The 24,915-nt window shown below is 37.5% G+C and overlaps 2 protein-coding genes and 1 non-coding gene across 19 annotated transcripts in view; 1 reads left to right on the forward strand and 2 right to left on the reverse strand.

Moving 5' to 3' along the window:
• LOC111772204 (regulator of DNA class I crossover intermediates 1-like) overlaps positions 1 to 1,865 on the reverse strand; it is a 75,569-nt gene extending 73,704 nt beyond the window's left edge. For all 3 annotated transcript variants that reach the window (XR_011431675.1, XR_011431674.1, XM_070248970.1), the window contains exon 1: positions 1,694 to 1,865. Coding sequence is in view for 1 of the 3 variants with exons in the window: in XM_070248970.1 (XP_070105071.1) it covers positions 1,694 to 1,716 (23 nt within the window). In the remaining 2 variants the exon portion in view is untranslated. The remainder of the gene's footprint in view (positions 1 to 1,693) is intronic.
• Positions 1,759 to 1,871, reverse strand: MIR8943 (microRNA mir-8943). Its single transcript, NR_127939.3, is given in 1 exon segment — positions 1,759 to 1,871. It is a non-coding gene; the product is annotated as a microRNA mir-8943 (primary transcript).
• A 29-nt stretch (positions 1,872 to 1,900) lies between these two features.
• The window catches only part of LOC102149590 (ATP-binding cassette sub-family D member 2), a 57,611-nt gene continuing 34,596 nt past the window's right edge, over positions 1,901 to 24,915 (forward strand). For 11 of the 15 annotated variants that reach the window (XM_070248981.1, XM_070248982.1, XM_070248980.1 and 8 more), the window contains exons 1-6: positions 1,901 to 2,045; positions 4,478 to 4,697; positions 6,597 to 8,042; positions 9,582 to 9,762; positions 18,243 to 18,364; positions 21,734 to 21,902. In XM_070248981.1, the coding sequence (XP_070105082.1) occupies positions 6,924 to 8,042; positions 9,582 to 9,762; positions 18,243 to 18,364; positions 21,734 to 21,902 (1,591 nt within the window). In that variant the 5' untranslated portion in view covers positions 1,901 to 2,045; positions 4,478 to 4,697; positions 6,597 to 6,923. Of the gene's footprint in view, positions 2,046 to 4,477; positions 4,698 to 6,596; positions 8,043 to 9,581; positions 9,763 to 15,282; positions 15,412 to 18,242; positions 18,365 to 21,733; positions 21,903 to 24,915 lie in introns of all 15 variants that reach the window. The other 4 variants (XM_070248985.1, XM_070248987.1, XM_070248986.1 and 1 more) reach the window with 2 other exon arrangements.

A 24,915-nucleotide genomic window follows, 5' to 3' on the forward strand; every position in this document is an offset into this window, starting at 1 on the left:
TAATCCTACAACAGAGGGAAATCAACAAGTACTCAAGGATGGTCTGAGACAAGAATTAAAACTTCTACTCTATAGCAGCTCCAATCAACTGCTAGTGATTACTAAGCACTGTCTCAGATTCTGAGGCCCTTACGGCCTCATGGTCAGAGCGCCATGATCAACTAATCTTGTCTACCTTTGTTTGCTGGGATAGTACAAAGTGGAGACACTCATTTTTTCATTACCAATCTGGAATTTGACCCTAACGAGCCCAACCTCCCCAAGAAAATTTATTTAAACTTCCATATTTTCTCTTACAACTTCACACAAGTTTTGCCTTTTACTCTATAACATATCCATGTTTACTTAAATTAAAAAATATATTTTCCTCCGATCTGTGAATAAAACTGATGCTCCAGGGAGATGTGTCACGTTTCTTCTGTGGTTTCTTAACCCCCGGTACCTAATATCTCCAGGTGCAGCACTACCTCATTTTGAGAAACACAATCCTAGACTACACGTTTCCTGCAGTACATTGCTTTTGCATCCTCCCACTATCAACCAAAATACTACTCCCTGAATAACCAGAAGATATATGACAGAATAATAATAGCACCTATATTTTAATACTGCTTAAGCATTTGTAAGATGATTTTGTATCTCATTTAATATTCACATTTTAAAGAATTCAAAAACATCAAATTATAGTCATGTATCAACTAAATTGTGTGACGTTTGTAAGTGAGTTTTCACTTTTCTCCAAAGTGGAAGCATGATGCAAGAACATTAGCTAGGAATAAATCAGACAAACTTCTAAACTACGATGCTAACATATCTTCAACAGGATAAATGCTATGGCTAAAATTATCAGACATCATTACAATACTTGAACACAAAAGCTGTCTTTCCTCTTATAAAATTCCTAAGAATTTAAATGTGTTATATTCTAACCATATCATCACTGTCCTGGGTCTACTTGTGACAAAAATTGTATTTAATGGCTTAATGTTTCAATCAAAACAATTCTTTCCGTCAGGGAATTTGATCAAACGAAATTACAGGCCCACATGATTTCCATCCTAGTGGACTTGAAGGTCAACAGCAATGAACAGGTTACATAAAGCTAAACTGTCAACTCATCCTCCTTTATGTGATTAATTCTAAATACAAAACAAATTGTAAATTCTCTTGTAAGTTAAAGCAAAAAACGCTTCACTTTCCCTCCCTTGCAAAAACAAACTAAATTGGATTTATGGTGGATACGAGCCCCCACCAATGGATTTAAGGGCAGCAGGGAATGGCCTCTTCCATAACGCCTTACAAGTTTGTGCAAAGATGATATATTGACGCAAAGAAATCCCTTCGAAAAGGGAGAAGCAGGGGCGAGAAGAGGGCTCAGCTGCTCAGAGGTCTCATTAGAGGAGGAGGACCCGGGAGGCGGGGGAGGGAGAGCAGAGAACCTCACCCACGGCGGGCCCCACATGTGAAGCTTTTGGAAAGACAGTGGGGGAAAAGCTGAGCTGCTTTCGGTTTAAGAGCAGAGACATGGTGCTAGGGTCCCCCGGCTTGGGGAAGATTAAAAGACCTCTCCTAGCAAGTTGCCCCCAGGCAAGGCTGTGCCCTCCCCTCCGAGGCCTAGGAAAGAGGCGCCATGATGGGAATGCACGTCCAGGGACGCAAGGCTACAGTCTCAAGCTCCAGCAGCACGACTCACCGGGAGCCCCCGACCCAGTTCATCTCCCCAAAACTTCTGAGAAGACACTGGGGTTCTGACAGCTGCACTTCAGACGGCTCCGTTCAGTGCTAAGCCACAGCTTCCTCGGTTTCAGCCCGCTCCTCTCCGGCCCACGGGCCTACAGCCCAGCCTCCCTACAGCCTTTGCGGCCTGGTTAGGCTCCTTCCGGGTCTCCCGGCAGCCTCTGCGGTTTCTGCGGAGACGCTGTCCTGAGAGGGCCGCAGGGGACGCCGTGGGAAAGCAGCGCGTCCGAAGGAGGAAGAACACAGCGGTTTCAACCGGTCAGGCGAAGGAACCCTCAAGAAATGAAGTGTCGGGCTGTGGCCGCAGGGTTAGTGTTTCAAACCACCCCCACCATAGTTTTATTTACTTTGCTGTAGGTCTCAGCCTTTTTTTTTTTTAGGTCAAAGAACTGACTGAGGGGAGAAAAAGAAGGCAAGAACAAAGATATGGATCCGTAATCCTCAAGATGATGTTTCCATTCCGACATCACTCCATATCCAAATCCTTTAAATATCTTTCACGTGCAGTTTCAATATTCAGTACACAGTTGTTTATTAGAAATATTGCGCTGTAGTAACTTACCATTTTGTGGGTTTCTTAGAGAGCTTGATCAAAACTGGGTTTAGCTGTAAAGACCCAAAGACTTTAAACACCTTACCGAAAAAAAATCTGAAAACGAAAGTTGGATTTTACTGATCGTTTCTGTGTTATGTTTGTATATCCTCACAAAATGTTTATCTTACACACTGTTCTATGATATTTTGGTTAGAAACTAGAAATCTCCTGTACCAAACAAATGCACACAATGGTTTTTTTTCCCCAATTGTCATGATTGTTTTCCAGATTTTTAACCTGGGCAATCTCTCATTTTCAAATATGATACATTTTCTGTTAACTCATTGGGAAATAGTGCCTAAAATATAGTTGCCTAAAATAGGATTATGTGCCCTGGTAGACATCGTTTAATCATATAAATACTGATTTTTGTCACAAAAATTCACCAAAGTATATCTATCATTGGTTTGAATTAAACCAAGTGAGTATAGCATTTCAGAACAAATTAGTCTTCGTCATGGAGTAGCTCATCGTTTTTCAGTAACTAAACCATACAGTCGAGTCAGAAGCAATGGCCCAGTGCGTTAGCCTTTCCTACTTTCAGCATTTTGAAACAGGTACAAATTAACTAAATTAACTAGAAGGGGAAAATAATTTTATAGAGGATTGACTGACCTTTTAAAATATATTCTATAGGTAGAGACATAAAGGACAGGTTGACCAATCTGTTGAGAAGAGTCAAGAAGTGGGAGCTGGATAGAACCGTGTCTTCTCTCTGACTAGAGTCACTGCTTTCCTTCCAGTCACAGAGAGGCAGTGGAAGTGGTAAATTAGGCTAAGGAAAGATTAATCTATGAGATACATCCTCAGACAAGATATTTGCTGGGTTTTCCTTCACAGCAAAAGACATTTCATTATGAACCAGTTATGAGGTGGTTATTTGTAACAGATGAAATATTGACCTAAGATCTCCTCTTCATTGTGTTTGTGGCTCACATGAATAAGGCTAGCATGACTGGTAGATAATGAGTCAAATGCTGTGCTATTTTAGGGCCAGTAGGGCAATTAGGTAATCTCTTGGGTCAGGAAACAGTTCCAAGAAAGGAATACAGCACAGATAAAATACTACTTAGCATTTGCTGAGAAGGAAATGCATCCCAAATCTTAAACCTTAATTTATCTTTATTGCTAAAAATTATTTACTCTCTGGTGATTTACTATCTAAACACATAACACATATTTTCTACATTATACATTTTTATTCATATACTTACATATGTAGGTCTCTTTATTATAAAAATTTATTTCTGATGTTTTACTGTTTATAAAGCATGTAGTTTTCCTAATATATGTGTGTATATATATAGTCTCTAATATATATATAAAGCCTATTTAATCCTGCTCTTCCATGGTTGTTGGTAATGTCCACTGTGGCACTGACATTGAGAGTATCACACTTGAGAACAGAGTAATTTGATAATTATTGCTTATTTTTTAACTTTCATTCATTTTCAAGATCTTTTTTTAAGATTATTTCTCCTCTCTTAAGAAAAATTTTAATGCTTTCCCATATACACACATGTAAAGTTGAGAAGATTGAGTGGAAATTAGGCTGAATTATGTTTACTATAGTACAAGTGACTTTTTTTCACTCTTTTTTTCTCACCTAGTTTGAAATTCAAACTAAATTAGCATTCTTTCTGCTTTAATTGCATGGCAATATAAAAAATGAAAGAAGTACCTTGACATTCTTAGTTTCTTACTTAAATGGCATATATTTCCAACTGGAATTATGTATCTGTTTTCCTATCATCTTGAATTCTTCCTCTGCCTTCCCTGAAGTCTTGAGCTTGGTCTCAGATGCTAGGATCAACCCTGACTCTTGGGGGTAGGGTAGAGTGAAGGGTGGGAGTGGAATTAAAATGGTGATAGTTACATCTGTACTTAAGCGGCTCATCGTTAGGTCAAATCTCACATTAACCTTTTCCCCAGTTCTAGTAACTGGCCTCCAACCTTCCCTGCACCACACTTCCGGTAACCAAATTTCTGTCTTTCTATCTTGATTATTTTCCTCATTCTAACAAGTCTTTCACTGAAGCCAATAAAAGCTTGTTCCTATACCCTAGCTTCATTATCAGTTGATAAACTGACCTACCTACAACTAAGTGCAGGCCTGATCCGATCTCTAACCTTCTTTGCTTCTAGATTTCCCACTGCCCTGCTCCTCCCCTGATGTGGCTGTCCTATGCCAGTGATGCAGGCCACTTGCCTCGACTGCCAGCTGCTTGCTGACCGGTGCAACCCTCTGTGTACGTGTTCTGCCTGGCTGAACATCCTCCTATCACCCCCAGCTAAGTTTACCCTGGCCCTCCACCTGTCTTATCACAGTCAGGAGATGTGACATAAAGAATTAAAGTTTATAAGGGTAAGAGATCCTTACTTTGACACATGAAAAACGTGAGATTAGGAATAAAAGATTTTGAAAATAACTACTATAACACTATGATCTCTACATACAGACTTAGAAAGTCTCAATGGAATGAATGATAGATTGTGCTGCTAATATGGCCAGCTATAAAAGAAATTTGCATGAATTTGCCACTCATGTATTAGTCAGTCTGCTGAATTGAATGCAAACAAATGAAAAGAGACCTGTGATGATTCTTGGAATTCATATAGGTACATGGGAAAGGAGTTTTAAAAGTTTAAGGCTATTGTTACTTATGAAAAGGAGAATAGTTCTTTATTCACAGTAAACTGAATAATGAAGATCATTCAACACTGAGACAGGTTTTATATTCTAGCACAAGGGTTGGCAAACTTCTTCTGAAGAGGGCCAGATAGTGAATATTTTAGGCTCTGTTTCATCTATCCAGCTCTGGCTCTGTGGCTTGAAAGCCATAGAAAATAAGTAAATAAATAAATGGCTGTGGCTGTGTTCCAATAAAACTTTATTTATGGACCCTGAAATAAAAATTTCATGTAATTTTCATGCACCACAAAATATTATTATTCTTGTGATGTGTTTTCAACCATTTTAAAATGTAAAAACTGTTCTTATCTCAAGGGCCATAAAAAAATAGGTGGCAGGCCAAATTTGGCCCACTGGTTGGGTTATAATTTGCCAACCTCTGTTCTAATTTAATGCATATCTTCCCAGGCTTCCAGTTGACTAGAAGTGTGTATGTATGATGTGGGGGGTGGTGGGTGTGGGGAAGCAAAAATGTTTTTGCATATTCGAAAACACACTCATCCTTACCTAAACATTTTACATATTTAAAAGTATGCAGAATTTTGCTTGACTGTTTAGCAGTTTAAGTCCTCCATTAGGGATGTAGGGAAAATTTTTTTAACGCTCTTTGTTTGAATCAAATAACCAAAGTGGGAAGTAGCCAATAGATTATCTCTAAGCCTAAACAAAACAAGCAAAACAAAAGTTTGCAAAAGACAAAGAACTCTCAAAAAATGAAGTAAGGTCCCAGAGAAGCTATTTCCACCATCTAACTCCACTTGGATTCCCAAATGGTTAACTTTAGGTTATAAAGTCACACACCTCCAAGTAACAACTATCTAAAGGACACAAGAGGGTGGTAGAAGTGAAACACTGCTCTTTTTTATTCAATAGTCACCTTGTAAATAAATACCAGTGCATCAGATCTCCATTGCTAAAAATAGCAGTTGTGGGGCTGGAAGATTTTTATTGTAAGGACAAGTAAACATAGAGATGGAGATATAGCAAAGAACTATTTTCTATAATGCAGAAGACTTCTCTCCTATTTATTTACAAAATATGCCCTCAATTACGACTTGTCTGATAGATTCTGGGACTTCGTGAGAAACAGAGACAGAAAAAATAAAATAAAATGGGACTGAAAAACAGATCTATTTGATAGTTTGTTTTCTCCAGTGTCCCTCCCGCTTGTCCCTTTCCTCTCTCTCCCTTTCAGATTCAGTCCATACCCTTTCAGATTCAGTCCATACCCTTTCACATTCATTCCATATCCTTTTCACGTTCATTTCATGTTGGTCCTCTGGCCCCTCCTCCCTCGTCTCCCTAGCTCCTTCTGCCTCATCTCGTTTTATAGCGCTTGGAAATTTCCTTTTCTTTCTGCTCTTCCCCTTGTGGAATCTACTAAAACTTTAGAGGAGTGATGTATATTCTGAAACTTCTGTGCGTTTCTAAGTGACGCTGAGCATGCTCAGTAGCTGGGGCAGGTTTTGTCGCCCGCGGCTGCCCTGATTCGACCTTTCCCAAAATAGACATTTAACTCTTTGGACTCCTGCCTAAGGATGTAATTCGCTTTGCTTTCTCCTCATTTTCAAGGTTCAAAGGGAAGCGGCGAGGATTCCAAGGTCCCACCATCCTCACAGCCAATGAGGGGCCTGTGAGGGAGGAGCTTGGGGCGGCTTAGTGCAGCTTGAGCTTCTGAGGGAATCATCCCCAGTAGGTGCGGTGGAGTCTGAGCTCCGCTGCATCTGTCACAGCAGAACAAAATTGAAAAAGACAAAAGCAAAATTTAAAAAAAGAAGAGAAGAAATGCTGCGGACTATGGAACGCTGTAGGACTTTCCGAAACATTTGCTGGGGATTCCGGTGGATCATGATCTTTTAAAACCAGTTCTTTCTGAAGCCGGTTTGGGTAATTGGGAAAATGACACGTATGCTAAATGCAGCAGCTGATCGAGTGAAATGGACCAGATCGAGCGCTGCTAAAAGGGCTGCCTGCCTGGTGGCTGCCGCATATGCTCTGAAAACCCTCTATCCCATCATTAGCAAGCGTTTAAAGCAATCTGGCCACAGGAAGAGAAAAGAAGCAGCTTACCCGACTGCAGAGAACAGAGAAATACTGCATTGCACCGAGACCACTTGTAAAAATTCTTCGCCTGGAGTGAATGCAGATTTTTTCAAACAGCTGCTAGAACTTTGGAAAATTCTCTTTCCAAAACTTGTGACCACTGAAACAGGATGGCTCTGCCTCCACTCGGTGGCTCTGATCTCGAGAACATTTCTGTCTATCTATGTGGCTGGTCTGGATGGACAAATCGTGAAAAGCATTGTGGAAAAGAAGCCTCGGGCTTTCATCATCAAATTACTCAAGTGGCTTATGATTGCCATCCCTGCTACCTCTGTGAACAGTGCAATAAGGTACCTGGAGTGCAAACTGGCTTTCATCATCAAATTAATCAAGTGGCTTATGATTGCCATCCCTGCTGCCTCTGTGAACAGTGCGATAAGGTACCTGGAGTGCAAACTGGCTTTCATCATCAAATTACTCAAGTGGCTTATGATTGCCATCCCTGCTGCCTCTGTGAACAGTGTGATAAGGTACCTGGAGTGCAAACTGGCTTTGGCCTTCAGAACTCGCCTAATAGACCATGCCTGTGAAACCTATTTTACAAATCAGACTTATTATAAGGTGATCAATATGGATGGGAGGCTGGCAAACCCTGACCAGTCTCTTACTGAGGATATTATGATGTTCTCCCAATCTGTGGCTCACTTGTATTCTAATCTGACCAAACCTATTTTAGATGTAATCCTGACCTCCTATACGCTCATCCAGACTGCTCCATCCAGAGGAGCTAGCCCAATTGGGCCCACCCTATTAGCAGGGCTTGTGGTATATGCCACTGCTAAAGTGTTGAAAGCCTGCTCTCCCAAATTTGGTAAATTGGTGGCTGAAGAAGCTCATAGAAAAGGCTATTTGCGGTATGTGCACTCCAGAATTATAGCCAATGTTGAAGAAATTGCCTTTTACAGAGGACATAAGGTAAGATAGAAATTAAGATGATGGGTGAAATGTGAGACTGTTCGAGCTGCCACTGCAGTGCTAGATACCATCTGTTGTACTGTTGATGGGCCCACTTCTTTAGCGTTTTAGACTCCGATGACATCTAAACCTGTACTAGAATGTATGCTTCCTTACCCTTTTTACTCACAAGTTGTTAAAGAATTATAGAGTGCAAACTTTTCTAAAGTTTCATGAGAATAAAATTTTCAGCACTCAGTCTACTTGGCCTCAGTTACCCAAACATGCTCAAAATTATCTCTGAAGCATTTTCTTAAAACTTAAATCCTAATTGGTTGTAGAGCATTAGAAGAAAATGTGTTTGGAAACTGAGTAAACACATGTCCATTGAGATGGAAAATTTAGGATGGTATTCTCTTGTTGTTACTATTGAGGGCCCTTTGTTTTTAAGAGGAAAAAAACCCTGTCCTTTTACATGAAAGACAAGTTTAACAATTTTGCATGTCTGGTCAGCAGTGGAGGGTCCTCAGTCCTAAGAAGTGCAGGAGAATGTGTCTCACAAATGGCATTTCCAACTCTTAGTTAATGTTCAGCACCATGTTTGACACAAATAAAAAGAGGCAGTGAAATGAAATTTTGTCTGGCTTTGAGAGAAAAGCTAAGATTAGAGAAGAAATGAGGAGAAAAGGAATTTCAGAACGTTATTTCTAAATACTAAAGATTTTCGACATTAAGCAGATCCCTAAAATAGTTAGCCTAATTACATAATCTTCCAGAGCATTGAAGTAACCTCAGAATATTAAATACGACCAAATTTTTTAAGGTGATGCATCTGAAATCTTAATACAAATGACTTAGTACAAATGAAATATTCAGGTATTCTTAAGTTGAAATGGTATTTTAATTCCCAAGCAGAATTGTTTACTTTTTGAAGCATCATTAGTTATCAAGACAAATGTTTACAGTAGTAGGAATCTGAAGAAGAAAATTTAAAGCAAATTTAGGACTTCTACTCCCCCTTGAAAATTGGCCTTATATGTTGTATTAGTCATATTGACTTGTGATTCTTCTTGAATCATTGAACTCAGTGATTTAAATTATAGCATGCTGTAGGCTTCCGGCATTTAAGACAAAATCCAGCAAATTGAGTTAGTTCGAAAATGGACTCTAATTACACATATGTGTGTCATGTGTTTATTTTCAAATATTTTTGGTGTGATCAAGAAGGATAAAGTTCTAACATTGTTTACTCATGTCTTATAGAATATCGTTTAATTTTAACCTCATGCAAGTAATTTTGAAATAAAAATTATAAATCACTGACATGTACTTTATATTTACTGAGCATCATGGGTTTTTTTGAATAATATAGGTGTGACCAAATTAAATAATAATGACTCATTCTTATATTAATCTGTATTTTTTAGTTGTTAGAATCATAGATCATACTATACTAAGTAAAACAAAATAATGTGTACCTATCTTTAAAGAAAGCCTTCAGACATACAATATTTACTTTTATAACTCATGCTGGATTCTTGCCTCTTTTTCCCTCTATAGGTGGAAATGAAGCAACTCCAGAAAAGTTACAAAGCTTTAGCCGATCAGATGAACCTCATTTTATCCAAACGTTTGTGGTACATCATGATAGAGCAGTTCTTGATGAAGTATGTTTGGAGCAGCAGTGGACTGATGATGGTGGCTGTACCTATTATCACTGCAACTGGCTTTGCAGATGGTGGTAATGACATTTATGCTTAATCTTCAATATATGTTTAGGATTATTTCTCTTGAAGGTGTCACTGCTGGTTTTGTGTGAGTGAAACTGTATATGTAGCCATTTTTCTGTGGTCATTAATGGTCAGAAACAAAGGCAGACTTTGCAACATCCAATAATAATACCTGCAATGTGAAAGGAGATAAGTGGCTCAAAAGTCCTTTCCAGTTGTGAGATATTTCAAATTAATATCTTGAAAAGCAGTGTAAGTTCTCTCCATGTGTTTTAAACTTCAGTTCTGCACATCCCATGTGTTTAGTCTGTAAATATTCTATAACTGGATCTGCCCTGTTTTGTGATTTGCAGAGTTGGTTGACTACATTAGGCAACTAGGAATATTGTTTTAGGAAGTGCTTCACACCATGGAACAAGATCTCCTCTACTTGTAGGTAACATAGATAAACCTCCTATGTAGCATGATTTGGTGGCATTGTGGGGGTAGGGGTTGTCAAGCTGCCCCTGTCTAATTCTAGCTATCACCACCCCAGTGGTTTTTACCAACATTGTTCATCTTTGGGATAACTAAGAAACATAAGGACAACAGAAACAATATTAAAACGTTCTGTAATACTTGAGATGGGAGCTTGGGTCTTAACGGGCAGAGACAAAGGGGAGTTAATTAAAGTAGCAGCATTTTCTGCTCTTCCTCCAAAATAAAACGTTCCCCCTTCTCTTTAAAAACCACTTGGTCAAAATTGGCCTTAGTGTTGAAGTAACTAAATAAAAGCATGGGCTTTGTAGTAAGACAGAGCTTTGCTCATCTCTTGGCTTTCCCTCTTCCTGCCTGTATCCTCTTAGTCATGTTAATTAAACTCTGAACCTCCATTTCCTCATCTGTAAAACGAGAATTGGAAAGGCTGCTTCAGAGGACTGTTGAGAGGATTTAACAGAATAATGTTTATAAAGTACAGAGCATGCTCTTGACGTTCTTGATACAGAGTGTCAATTATTACCTAGGAAACAAAAGGCAACACTGAGAATAAGGTAACAGAATTCACACTATTTTACGGCTATTTTTGGTGTAGAATTAAGAATTAAGTTATTTGTTTGAAGTCATCTAATAAAAACAAGTAAAAAAATTACCCTATACTTTAATATTTTGAAACAGTGCTTCAATGCTTTAACCAATTATTACAAAAAAACTTGTCAAATTTGAGTCATTCTTAACCTAAAATTGTTCATTTTAGTAAATTGGGATTTGTCAATCCCATGTGATAAGACTATAGATATACCAAATATACTCCACAACTCAACTGTCTAATACTGTGTTTAGACCACTGGGAAACTGAATTTTATCTATTTTTATGTTTTCAAAGTTTTATTTTTTTAAAAAATCATTTAAAAAGTTTATATTGAATAAGGCGTTGTTACTAATAGTATTTTTAGACATAATCCTTTCATTATAAGATAAAAATAAATTGCTTTTTCAAAAAAGTATTGGAGAAAAAAATGACACAAAAATTTATGGTCTTGAGATTAGTTTTAGTAAGACACAACAAAATTGTCAGATATTCATAGTGAATCTAAGTCTATGGATGTTTTAAAAGTTTCATATATAACGTATAGAGACAACACCAATGACAAGATTATGGTGTAGTTCTCTTAGTCCTTGGAAGCACTGGTCTTATTACAAAACCCCAGAGTATTCAACATAGAGCAGAGAAAATGCAGCTATTAATGGTGACAAATTAACCCCACAGAGACCAGTAAGAAGTAAACAGTGTATGCAAAGAATCTAACAATCTTATTTCTATGGGTGATGTAATAAGATATTTAAAAATAAATCCTGAAAATATCATATTAAATTAAAGTAACAACATTAAAATTTCAGATTGAAATTATGATAATCACAGTGATGCAAGTAAAATAAAGTAATTCTTAAAGCTTCTTTTCAAAAGAGGATTTTATACAAAGAGAAGCAGTATAAGAATTTCATAGAAGAAAAAAATAAATTCATATGACAGCATTATTATGAGAAGGTGCTTCAATATCTTCTGTAATTTCTAATGTTACTATATATATGCTTATAATGTTTGTACGTATTTACTAAAGACATTTGACCTACAATGATTTAACACATGAAAATATTGTTAGCGTTTTACTCATACAAAATTATTTTTTCTAAATAATGATATATCTTTGAGGCTTTAGGTCTTGGAATTACATATCATATATTCTAATCTAATCTTCAGTCTTAATTTACACTTATGCCCTGAGTTGTCCCTTATGTTAGAGATGAATTAAATACATGATACTGTATATTTTAAAGCAAAAATAGGTGGAAAAAGTGGGTGAATGAGAGAAAAATGGCAGAGAGAAAAGGGAGAAAAAGTAGGATAGAGGGAAAAAAAACAATACAATGAAGAAGCAGGCCACTGTTCAGATCTTGACTCAGCTATTTAGTAGTTATCCATCCTTGAGAAATTTGCATAAACTTTATATGCCTCAGTTTTCCTCTCTTAACCATAGGTATAGTAATATATATCTTACAGAATTATGAAATTGTATATAATGTATTTAATGTGCTTTGAAACAGTTCTCAGCAAGTAGTAAGAATTTAGGTGGATCATTGTTAATATTTATTCTATTCTTACCATGTGGGCTCTGGCATCAGATTGCCTGGGTTCAAATGCTTACTCTTTTGCTTACTAGGCTATGACTATGGGCAAGTCATTTAACCTTCTTGTGCTTCAATTTCCTCATTTCTGAAATGGGAGAAATTATAGCAGGGTTGTTAGGAGGATTAAAGAAGAGTACATGTGTAAAACTTAAAACAATGCCTGCTTCATCAAAAATGCTCAATAGACATTTGCTGGCACGATTATTGTTGTTAAGAGAGCAAGATATTTAAAAGTGATTAGGAAGTCAGAGGTAAAAGTGCAGATAGGAGGAAGAGCCTGCATAGTTTTTTTGGAGGAGAAAAGAAAAATAGTTTTGTAGTAGATTTGTTATACCACCCACCTACAACTTCAAGTGAAATCTTATGGTTAGGACAGGATTATGTTTATATTCAAGTTCACATTACAAAATTGCATGTGGAATCATGCCACTTTCACTCATATGAGGAGCTTAGAGGTCATCCAGTCTGGAGCCCCAGCTTTGCCTAAGGGCACACAGATGGTTAGTGGAAGCACTAAGGATAGAAGACATTATGTGATTCCTAGTGTGTTACTTTTCTTACCTTCATCACGCTACCTCCATTTAGCTATATTGGAACTTAGTCTATAAGGGACTTAACTTAGTTTGAGACCAAGCAATCGTGGGAGCTAATGGTTGAAATAGAGGCATTGAAATAGTTAATTATATATAGTTTCTATTATATTTTCTTAGAGGACATTACCCCTTTCTTTGCTTTGTATTAAGAGAAAGACTGAAATTATGTAAAGAAAATAGTTACCTGGGAGCTGTATCTCAATTTTTTAATGTTATGGGCCACTTTTCTTCTCTTCATATCAAAAGCAGTTCTGGGCAAGGCCAGGGAAAGCTACTTATAGGTCCCTTCTGCCGGACCTTATCGCAGACACCTGACAGGCAGTGAAGAGAGCACCTAAGCCACTAGCACTGCCAGTAGCGTCCACATGTTGGTGATCTGCTAACGTGAGGTGGCACATCCGAAGTAGCAACTGAAAGCACTCTTAGGAATGGAACTGAACTCTACCATAACCCTCATAACATGGGTGATATTTTATTCCTAAAATGTACTTCCAACAAGATGATCTCCATAGCTCCTGCTGCAGGAGTATGTCTCATATTCAAATGCCAAATTGTTGAAATATAATTTTGTATTTGGGTCAGTTTACATATGACTACTCTCTTGTTGACCAATTATTGTCACAGTAATTATCAGTACATATCAAAGACATACTTTTTAGCAGTAATTAGCTATTCGTGTCAGTAGCTATAATTTTTAAAGTATAACATACATGCCCACAACGGCACAATCATTAGTGTACCACTCAGTGAACTGTCACAAAGTCAACCCATACACGTAAGCACCACTGAGAAGAAACAGAACCTTACCTTCATCCTAGAAGCTCCCATCCCAGAAACCCCTTCCCAGTCTTATCCTCATCTTCAGCCTCCTACCCCCATCCCCACTTCCTCCTGCCCCTGCCCCCATGCCACAGCAAAGGCAGGCATTTTACCGATCATTCATTAGTATTTGCTGGGTTTTGAGCCTCATATAAATAGTATCATGCAGTACGTATGAGAGTTTTAGTTGCTCCACATCTTTGTCAATGTTTGATGTGAGTCTTTTTCCTTTTAGGCATTCTTATGAGTGTATAAGCGTGCTTCATTGTAGTCTTAATTTGCATTTCTCTGATGACTGAGGAGGTTAAGCACTTTTCATTTGTTTATTGGCTACTTGGATAGCCTTTTTTATGAAGTACCGATAAGTTTTTTGTTCATTTTTAAACTGGCTTATCTGGTTTTTGCTTGTTCATTTGTAAAGCTCTTGTGTATTCTGTAATGAGTAGTTTGTCAGATACACACACACACACACACACACACACACACACACTCAAATCTCTTTTCCCTCTCTATTCTTGCCTTTTCAGTCTCTTAAGTGTCTAAGAGAAGTTCATAATTTTAATATAGTTCAATTTATCAATCATTTTCTTTGTTGTTAGTGCTTTTTTTGTCCTGTTTAAGAAATATTTGCGTCACTCAAGGTCATAGAGTTATTCTCCTATTTTTTTTTTTTTTTTTGAGGAAGATTAGCCCTGAGCTAACTACTGCCAATCCTCCTCTTTTTTTTTTCTGAGGAAGACTAGCCCTGAGCTAACGTCCATGCCCATCTTCCTCTACTTTATACATGGGACACCTACCACAGCATGGCGTTTGCCAAGCGATGCCATGTCTGCACCCGGGATCCGAACCAGTGAACCCCAGGCCATCGAGAAGCAGAACGTGCCAACTTAACCGCTGCACCACTGGGCCGGCCCTCTCCTATTTTATCTTCTAGAAATTTATTGGTTTTTCATTTCACATTAAGATCATCAGTTAGAATTGATGTTTATATATGGTATGAGGTAGGGTAAGATTGAGATTTGTCAAGGTGGCAAAGATAAAACATAAATGACAAGAAATAAACTCAGATTGTAAGTCCAAAGAAAAAAGTACAGAAGGGTAGCCTGCTTTTTTAATTTTTAAAAAATTAACAGACAATTTTCTTTAGAATAGTTTTAGGTTTACAGAAAAATTGAGCAGAAAGTGTTCAGTTCCCAAATTTCCCCTCCTCCCATAATTTCCCTTGTGATTTACATCTTGTATTAATGTGATATCTTTGTTATAACTGATGAACCAATATTTATACATTAGTAACTGAAGTCCATAGTTTACATTAGGATTCACTCTTTGTATTATACAGTTCTATGGGTTTTGACAAATGTATTACATAACCTTAGTTTTAAATCCTTTCTCACCTTTTCAGTGAAATAGCAACAGATGTGACCGTGTTTCAATATATCCTTTTATTACCAGAGCTGAAAATAGCAGTAAAATGAGAAGATATAATGTTAAATATTAAATCCTTAAGTGAGGCACTTTTGACAACGTATTCACAATATTTGGTGAGGAAGATAAAATGTGTTGATCTGGGATACAAAATAGGTGAGTGCTTTAGGTCATGAATTTATATCTCTGACACTGAGGAATCTACCCTTCTCACAGAGGTTATGCAGTTGGCTGTTGTGTGCGTGGCAAAATACTACTGGCACTGCTCTCACAGTACTTTCCAAAGAACAATCCGTAGAATAAAAGTCAAATGAAATCTGTCCAGAGCTATTTGTAATTTTGTTGCTAAAAGCACGAAGAAAACCCAATAGGCATTAATCTGCCAATAGGCATTAATCTGCTAAAGCGACGTGGAAAGTGCCATGCCATGTCAAACACCAGTTCATCTGTGCTAGTGTTTTTACTTCTTAACAGAGACTGTCAGTAAAAGCTACTATTTAAACCGCTTTTAACCCAAATTCATAAAATCCCATGATTATTTTAGATCACCAGCCAGATTCTCTATGAGCCAAAACTATTCTTAGTGCTTTCACTGATTCAGCAATTCACTATTTTGGTAGCTTGCTGAGAATCTTTCGGTAATTTTTTTGTGTCTATCTAAATTTTGTCACACATTTAAATGTAAGAATATCTACATTCTATTTCCAGTCTATTTATTCAATCACATTTTTCACTCCTCACTTATACCAGCACTCAAAGCCTTTCTTTTTTCATTCCTCAGGGAAACTCACTCACTTCAAGGGGGCTAACAGGAGTCCTCTAGAGCAGTGACAACAGTAGGGCTAGGAGGAACCACATTGGACTATTTGTCCTCTTTTTTTTTTTTTAAAGATTGGCACCTGAGCTAACAACTGTGGCCAATCTTCTTTTTTTCCTTCTTCTTCTTCTCCTCCGCAAAACCCCCCAGTACATAGTTGTATATTCTAGTTGTGAGTGACTCTGGCTGTGCTATGTGGGACACCACCTCAGCGTGGCCTGCTGAGCAGTGCCGTTTCCGCGCCCAGGATCCCAACCAGCGAAACCCTGGGCTGCCAAAGTGGAGCTCAGGAACTTAACCACTCGGCCACTGGGTGGCCCCTAGACTATTGTAAAAGGGCCCCATGAACTCATGGTGATTCTCATACTCGGGTGAAATCAGTGCCTGACACCAACCCATGCTGTAACTTGATCAGGCTGTTTATCATTCACTTGGCATTGCTTGAAATTTCCCTTCTCTGTCCTGTTGCTTATACTATACTTATGATCTATTGAAATTATGTGTGGTCTTCAAGGCCTCACTCACAGTCTACTCCTCCAGGAAGCATTTCCTGTCTCTTGCAGCAAGAAATGATCTTTGCCTCCTCTAAACACCTCCCATTAACTCTCTTCATAGGCTGCCCTGCACAGTTATTTGGGAACTTGTCCTCTCTCTCCTACCAAACTGTAGGCTCCCTAAGGAAAGAGTCTGAAAATCACATTTATCCTTGCATGTCCTATAGCACCTTGCCTAATTTCTTGCATATCTAGGTGTTCAGTAAATATCTGCTGAGTGCATTTTACCTTATATTATGCGTGGATCTCTTTCAAACCCAGCTGAGCTGTCTGTGAGCAAGTAAATATGAAATTATCTGGTAGTCATAATAGGGCACAAATTAAATATTTGCACTGATATGGAGGAAAAAAACCTTTGCACTGAGATAAATCAGAGAACAATAAATATCAAAGTTAGACTATGACTATCTATATCACTCTAATTTCTTCATTAATTTTCAGCATTTAATTTAGAACTTTGGAAATAATCTATAGATGGGCCAGATAGAGACTCAAATTGTTGGAAAGATTAAAGTAATGACTTGGAGAGAATAATTTTGAAGAATGAGACTAAATTAAATAGATATGCGATAATAACTAGAGAAAATAATAACAGCTAACATTTAGAGAACTTATTATAGGCCATAGATTAGACTAACACTTCATTTGTATTTCACCTTAAAACAACTCTTTGAGATAGAATTGTTTGAGATAGTATTATTGTCTCCCTCATTTACAAATGAGAAAATAGGCATGGAGAGGATAAGTGGCAAGTTCTACTTACCTTACTACCTGCCAATAAGTAGTAAAGCCTGGATTCAAACCTAGTCCAACTCCTCTTAACCGTAATTCTGCATTGACAGTAATTTAGGATGTTCATTCATCTATCCATCCCATCCATGCATCCATGCATCCATTCAATACACATTAAGGAGTACTATGTGCTGGAGACTCTGCTGAGTACTAGGAATAAAGAATAAAACACACATTCTTGACCCTTAAGAAACTTAAAGTCCATTGGAAAGGCCAGCAAAAGTTTCCAGGGAAACCTTTACTAAAGAGTTAACTCTTGAAGAAAGAGCTAGACAAAGAAGGAAGAGAAGTATATTGAAGTCAGAAGAAATCATGTATGCAAATAGCAGAGGATAAATAGAGTATTGCATGTTTGGGCTGCCGCTAGACTGTAGATTGAGGGTTGGTTGAAACAGGTAGACAGAGGCTTGATTATGAGGGTCAGCTAACTTGCATTTCTATTAAAGGAACTACACTACAAATATTTGCTTGTATTCCTATTAGTAGTATTTTATTGACCAAATCCATAGTATTTGATTGCCTAGCTGTAATAAGGGCAGGGAGTTGAATTTGGAAAAAGTTAAAAGAATGCTAAATGAAAATAGTCATAATTCCTATAGACTTACTTTTGTTCCAAGTCTCATTCTAAAGAATAATGAAACAAAAGAAAGCTTTAAATAAAATCTCATACAAATATTGTATTTTCAATAATTCATTAAATTTCTAGGAAATTGCTGGTACTAATGAAAAATTTACATGTGATTGTTTTGGCCACAATTTCATCTGTATAAAATAAAACATTTAGTTACTTGAAAAAACTCAATAGTTTTGTAATTTGCTTTTAGATCTAGAGGATGGCCCCAAACAAGCTATGGTTAGTGAACGGACAGAAGCCTTTACTACTGCTCGAAATTTATTGGCCTCTGGAGCTGATGCTATTGAAAGGATTATGTCTTCATACAAAGAGGTACTTGCATTTCTCGTCATCAATTTGATTAAATTAAGATATATGAAAATCAAGCAAAATGTAAATTACAAGATATACTTAGTATTTTGGAAAGATTTTTCTCTACCAAACATTGCTAAGAGTATAATCAAGATAAAAGACAGCCCTCCCAAGTATATTGCTGCTAATACCCTTTAATTTTTACACTTTCAATTATAACTCCTCTTTTTCTGTCTATAGTATGACGTATTTGTTTTTAATTAAAAAAAAAAAAACCACACCCCTAGGTGTGGATTCTGGAGCCAGAGTGCCTAAATTTAAATTCTTGCTCCAGTATTTACAAATTATATGAACTTACTCAAATTCCTTAACCTGTCTGTGTCTGTTTCATCATCTGTGAAATAAGGATAATGATAGCATTGACTTTGTAGGGTTGTTGTGAGTTAATACATGTAGAATGTTTAAAACCATACATATTAAGCAGTCACTAAATGTTAGCCTATAATATTACTTATATACCTTGCAAACTTTTATTCATCCTTCAATGACAAGTCAAGCCTCACCAACCACCTCTAAAACCCTCTTGTGATTCCACCTTCTTCCCACCTTCGTTGCAGAGTCTGGCTCTACCTTCTCTGTGTTCACAGTACACCTCGTGCTTTACCACATTGTAATTGACTATCCCCTGCACCAGGCCCTGAGTGGAAAGCAGGAACTGTCTTACTCAGCTTTACATTCTTAATATCCATTTTAATGCTTGGAATGTTGTACGTGGTCGATAAATACTTGCTGAAAGAATGGTAATAAGACCTGCAGATATCACAGTGTTAAGACTGGAAATCATTTTATTCAGTTCAGATGTTACATAATATTCCCATGGACAGACATTCTCACTATTAATTACTCTTGTGGCTTTTGTATCAATATAAATTGCCAGAGCATCTTTATAAATTTAGCTGCCTATTAAATCAGCCTTGAATAAGCCATATAAAAGAGTTACAAAGTTTGTGATTTACCCACAAAACTTTTCAGTCTCACTCAACAACTGATTTCTTGAATTGGGTTAAAAAAATAAAAGTAAAACCAGTTGTTTAGGGCCACGTACCAAACCAACTCAATTTTAAAAAATTTTTCAAATAGTAATTTTGATAATCTGAAGACACAGTTTTGAGGATAGGTTTTTTGATTAATAAATTACTTATTAAAATTAAATGACAAATCAAAATTTTAGCCATCTCACATTAAAATACTTTGGTATCTAAGTCACAGAAAGAACATCAATTAGTTTTTCTAGATTGTCTCCGACACAAAAACTGATTACATTTTGCTTTATTTTGGCTGACTGTGCTTTGAATCACAGAATGTTCACTTCTAAAGAATCTTATTGCTGCTATGACAGCACATGAAAGCATCATGCATTCTCTGCTAGCTCCAGAGGGAGCAAGGGTCCTTTTTAGAGTTAGAGTTCAAGGGCAAACCCCCTGTCTTATATCCCAAAGTAATTTGTCCACAGTCACATTCTCAGGTTTTTTCAGACACTCTTTGCCCACTCCACCCTGCATCCTGGTCTACTAACTCCTTGCCTCCTGCTTTTCTTTAACTGACCTCTACATTTGGTTTTGGACTTTTTATTTTTTTATGCAAATATATTTAGCCAGGTTTCTTTTGAATCCATATTTTGTTAATCCTTAGCTCTGTTTTCCTCTGCTTGAGAACTCAGGAGATTTTTGTGGATAACATTTTAGAAATTACCCTTTAAATAGCTATAACATTAACATATAGAAATGCGATACTAATCCAGCTACAGACCTCTCACACAGTAGAAACACGGTAGAAGGCTTTTGACAGTAATATGCACTCTTTTACTGCTTGTTTTGCACACACAAAAATCTTACACAAATGTCAGCATTGTTGTATTATTCCTCAATTTATTGTTTAAGAGACATTTACTAGTGACCTGCCTCGCTTATTGGTACCAGTTTCCTAGTAAACATTTCTGTAAGGGAATGGTTTTTGTGCTTTCCTTTTCACTGAGAAAGATGGTCTTGACAGGAGATGAGTCACCTTTCACAGTACCCTGACAACAAGGTGTTCTTTTAATAGAAAAACAGCAGGAGATTCAGCCTAAATTGGATCACTGGCAGGATAGGAGCAAGGTACCACTCTATTGAGCCTTATGGACTAAAGCAGAGATTTATCTCATCTTATCTTTAATCTCACCTAGAAAAAAGTCATATTTAATGTTTTTCTTTGGGCATATAAATCATGTTTGGCTTGAAAAGAAGCTGAATTGTGGAATTTGGACTGAAAAGGAGTTGAAGCTTTTCACTGAGCTCACTCCCAATTTTGGTATCCTCTAGCAGGGATATTTTCTCCGCCAAGCTTAGGAATTTTGGCAATCAATTTGACTCAGAAACATTCATTTCTAATAAGAAAAAAAATGTATTTTTCTTCTATTTAAAACCTATTTTAAATTGAAAAAAGATATCAAAATAAAGGATCATAATTTCATTGAATGAACTTAAGCTTTTCACAAAATTTCTAATTTTCTGGAAATGAAATCTGTCATTTAAACGAGTCAAATCAGAAATTTGACTAAAGATTTATTTATTTATGAATATTTTATTTTTTCCTTTTTCTGCCCAAAGCCCCCCGTACATAGTTGTGTATTTTCAGTTGTGGGTCCTTCTAGTTGTGCTATGTGGAACGCTGCCTCAGCATGGCTTCATGAGCAGTGCCGTGTCTGTGCCCAGGATTCCAACTGGTGAACCCTAGGCCGCTGAAGCAGAGCGCACAAACTTAACCACTCGGCCCCGGGGCTGGCCCCAAAAGATTTGTTTTTTTTAAGATCGGTACCTGAGCCAGCATCTGCTGCCAATCTTTTTTTTCCCTTCTCTCCAAAGCCCCCCAGTACATAGTGTATATTCTAGTTGTAGGTCCTTCTGGTTCTGCTATGTGCGATGCTACCTCAGCACTGCTTGATGAGCGGTGCTAGGTCTGCACCCAGGATCCAAACCGGCAAAACCCTGGGCCGCTGAAGTGGAGCGTGAAAACTTAACCACTTGGCCGTGGGGCCAGCCCCTTGACCAAAGATTTTTAAGTCTCACTAATATTCTGAAATCTTTACATTTCGTTTTTAACCCTGACTTGAATGAATAATTTTTTATGTGTTTTATAATCCCAATCAAACTTACATTGACACGTTGCTATGTTGCTCTCTTGATAAGCTTTTTACCATTACTTGTTTTAGTTATCAGATATGTTATTTATTTTTCATGTATAATAAAATAGGGTCTTTAACATTAAATCAAAAAGCTTATATGATTGCATATTTTTTTAAGTCTGTCTTGAGTATACTAACTCTATTTTATTTCTCTGTGTTGGTTTTAGATCACTGAATTAGCAGGCTATACTGCTCGAGGGTACAATATGTTTTGGGTCTTTGATGAAGCGAAAAGAGGCATTTATAAGAGAACTGCTGTCATGCAAGAGTCTGAAAACCACAGCAAGAATGGAGCTAACATAGAATTATCCCTCAGTGATACGATGGAAATCAAAGGTATTAGACTCAAATGTTTTTATATTTTTCCTGTATTTAAGTGTTTATCAACAGAACTAAAGTTTTTTAGAAGCTAGTCTTTAACAGATAAAAGAAACCAACATTTATTTATTTAAATAGTTATTCCTAAACTTAGTATTGCAGTTTGAGGAGTGGTGAGTAACATTAGCATTAAAAAAAAATTGTTACCTTTATTTAGAACAAAATTTCTAGAATTATTTTTGGAAACTGCACATATGGCAGAATGAATTGTTTGCTTTTAAAAATCAAATAACAGAATTAGAACTAATGTCATATTGTTCTTCATCATCCTATGTTTTTAAACTTATTTGGTTATCATATTTTTAAAAATTAAATATAAATGTCTTAATTCCCTTTTTGGGGCACCGTGTTTTTTCTGTAAGAAAGGTTAATTTAGAGAAACAAGTAGTTGTAAAGAGTATGGCTGGGTTATATCAGATAGAGTTTAGCTTTGCTCTCAGTATGATGTTGACATTAGATTATTGGTAAGTAATGTTTCTGAGAAAGATTTTCCAAGTAGATGTGTCAAAATGTCCAAATTTACGTTAAACTTTTCTTTAGATATAGATATCTATATTTCACTTGGTTTTCTGATTTGTTACTGTGAGTTATCTTTATAACGAATTTATCTATGTTGCATTATACTTTAAGTTATTTACATAATTAACAATAACATGTGATAGCTTTTGTAACTTAAGTCGTTCCTTAACTTATATGAAAAGTTATTGATGTGGATCATGGAATTATTTGTGAAAATGTTCCCATAATTACACCAACGGGAGAAGTGGTGGCTTCCAGGCTAAACTTCAAAGTAAGATGATATTCAAGAATCTTCTGATTGTTGCCATCACACTAATATAAAACAACACAGAATTCATGTACATTTCTTAAATACTTGGAGGAGCATATGGAAAGGAGGGGAAATCAAGAAAGGCATGCACAGTGGCTCAATTACAGAAGAAGTTACTTCCTCAGAAAGCAGAAAGAAAGAGAAATTTGATGTCTACTGCTTTATTGCCAGGTTGAAAATTAAAATTACAGTTCACTGAGAGCCTATACAAGGTTCCCCAACGGTTTTTCACACTGGGTTCTCCCTCATCTGAAAAAACAGGCCAAGAGATTGTGAGGATCCATAATTAGTGTTTTAATACATTTGGCAGGACTCAGTGTTTTTCACGTTGTGTGCTACTGGGATCTGCGTCTTCACTGTCATGTGTTAAACCTTTAAATCTTGTCCAAAAGTCATGTCGTTACCTAGAGAATCCTTCTGTGAGTTCCAGGCAGATTGCCATCTTTCTGCTTCCGCCTCCTCACCTTTAAAATGGGGAGAATAACGGTAACCTGCCTTTTGGATGTGAGGATTAAAGGAGACAGTTGGTGCAAAGCAGTTGGCACAGGATCTGGCACAAAGTGAAGCCTTCAATAAATTATGATTACAGTAGTTTTGATTTCCCTGCAGTCGGAACAGAGTTTAGTTGAAGTGAGTGGCTATGTCACAGCGGTGTCTCAGGCTGGTGTCTGCCGCCCTGAGCTAAGCCATACAAATCCCTAGAATAACTTTTCAAAAGCCTGTTAGCCTCTTGAGGCTCCTACACTTCATGTTATTTTATTTTATTTTATTTTATTTTATTTTATTTTATTTTATTTTATTTTATTTTATTGCAGTAACAGTGGATCCTAACATTATGTAGCTTTCAGATGTACGTTGTAATATATTTCGAATTCTGTGTAGATTACATCGTGTTCACCACCCAAAAACTAATGATAGTCCGTCACCTCACATGTGAGCCTCATCACCCCTTTGGCTCTCTCCCCTCCCCCCTCCTCCTATGGTAACCACCAATCCAATCTCCGTTGCTCTGTGCGTGTTTGTCATTGTTTTTATCTTCTGCTTATGAGTGAGATCACACAGTGTTTGACTTTCTCCCTCTGATTTATTTCACTTCACATAATACCCTCAAGGTCCATCCATGTTGTCACAAATGGCCGGATCTCATCATTTCTTAGGGCTGAGTAGCATTCCATTGTGTATACATACCGCGTCTTCTTTATCCATTCTTCCCTTGATGGGCACCTAGGTTGCTTCCAAGTTTTGGCTGTTGTGAATAATGCTGCAGTGAACCTAGGGGTGCATGTGTCTTTCTGCATTGGTGTTTGCAAGTTCTTTGGATAAATACCCAGCAGTGGGCTAGCTGGATCGTATATATGGTAGATGTATTCTTAGTTTTCCGAGGATACTCCATACTGCTTTCCATAGTGGCTGCACCAGTCTGCACTCCCACCAGCGGTGTAGGAGAATTCCCTTCTCTCCACATCCTCTCCGACACTTGTCTCTTGTCTCGTTAATTAGAGCCATCCTGAGCAGAGTAAGGTGACCTCTCCTTGTAGTTTTGATTTGCATTTCTCTGGTGGCTAATGATGTCGAGCACCTTTCCATGGGCCTGTTGGCCATCCGTAAGTCTTCTTTGGAGAAATCACTGCTCAGATCTTTTGCCCGTCTTTTTAATTGGGTTGTTGATTTTTGTTGTTGTTGAGCTGTATGAGTTCTTTGTGTATTTTGGATATAAACCCCTTATCCGATATATGGTTTGCAAGTATCTTCTCCCAGTTGTTAGGTTGCGTTTTGGTTTTGTGGAGGGTTTCCTTTGCCGTGCAGAAGATTTTTTTTGCTTTGATGTGGTCCCATTTGTTCCTTTTGTGTTTGGTTTGCATTGCCCAGTCAGACGTGGTACTTGAAAATAGGCTGCTAAGACTGCTGTCAAAGAGCATACTGCCTATGTTTTCTTGTAGGCGTTGCATGGTTTCGGGTGTGACATTCAAGTGAAACCCGAGGAGGCTGCAGTTCCCTAGAGCGAGCGTAGCGGGGACCCTGCGTCCCTGTCAGCGCACCTTGCCTCTCCGCGGAGGTCCGAAGCAGCGTGTGGGCGGGGCCACAGGAGTTCTCCCAGGAGGGTGTCCCTGTCGCTGCTGTCCGCAGTCGAGCACCGGAGGG

This window comes from Equus caballus, chromosome 23, assembly GCF_041296265.1.
Source record: "Equus caballus isolate H_3958 breed thoroughbred chromosome 23, TB-T2T, whole genome shotgun sequence".
NCBI classification, from domain to species: Eukaryota; Metazoa; Chordata; class Mammalia; order Perissodactyla; family Equidae; genus Equus; species Equus caballus.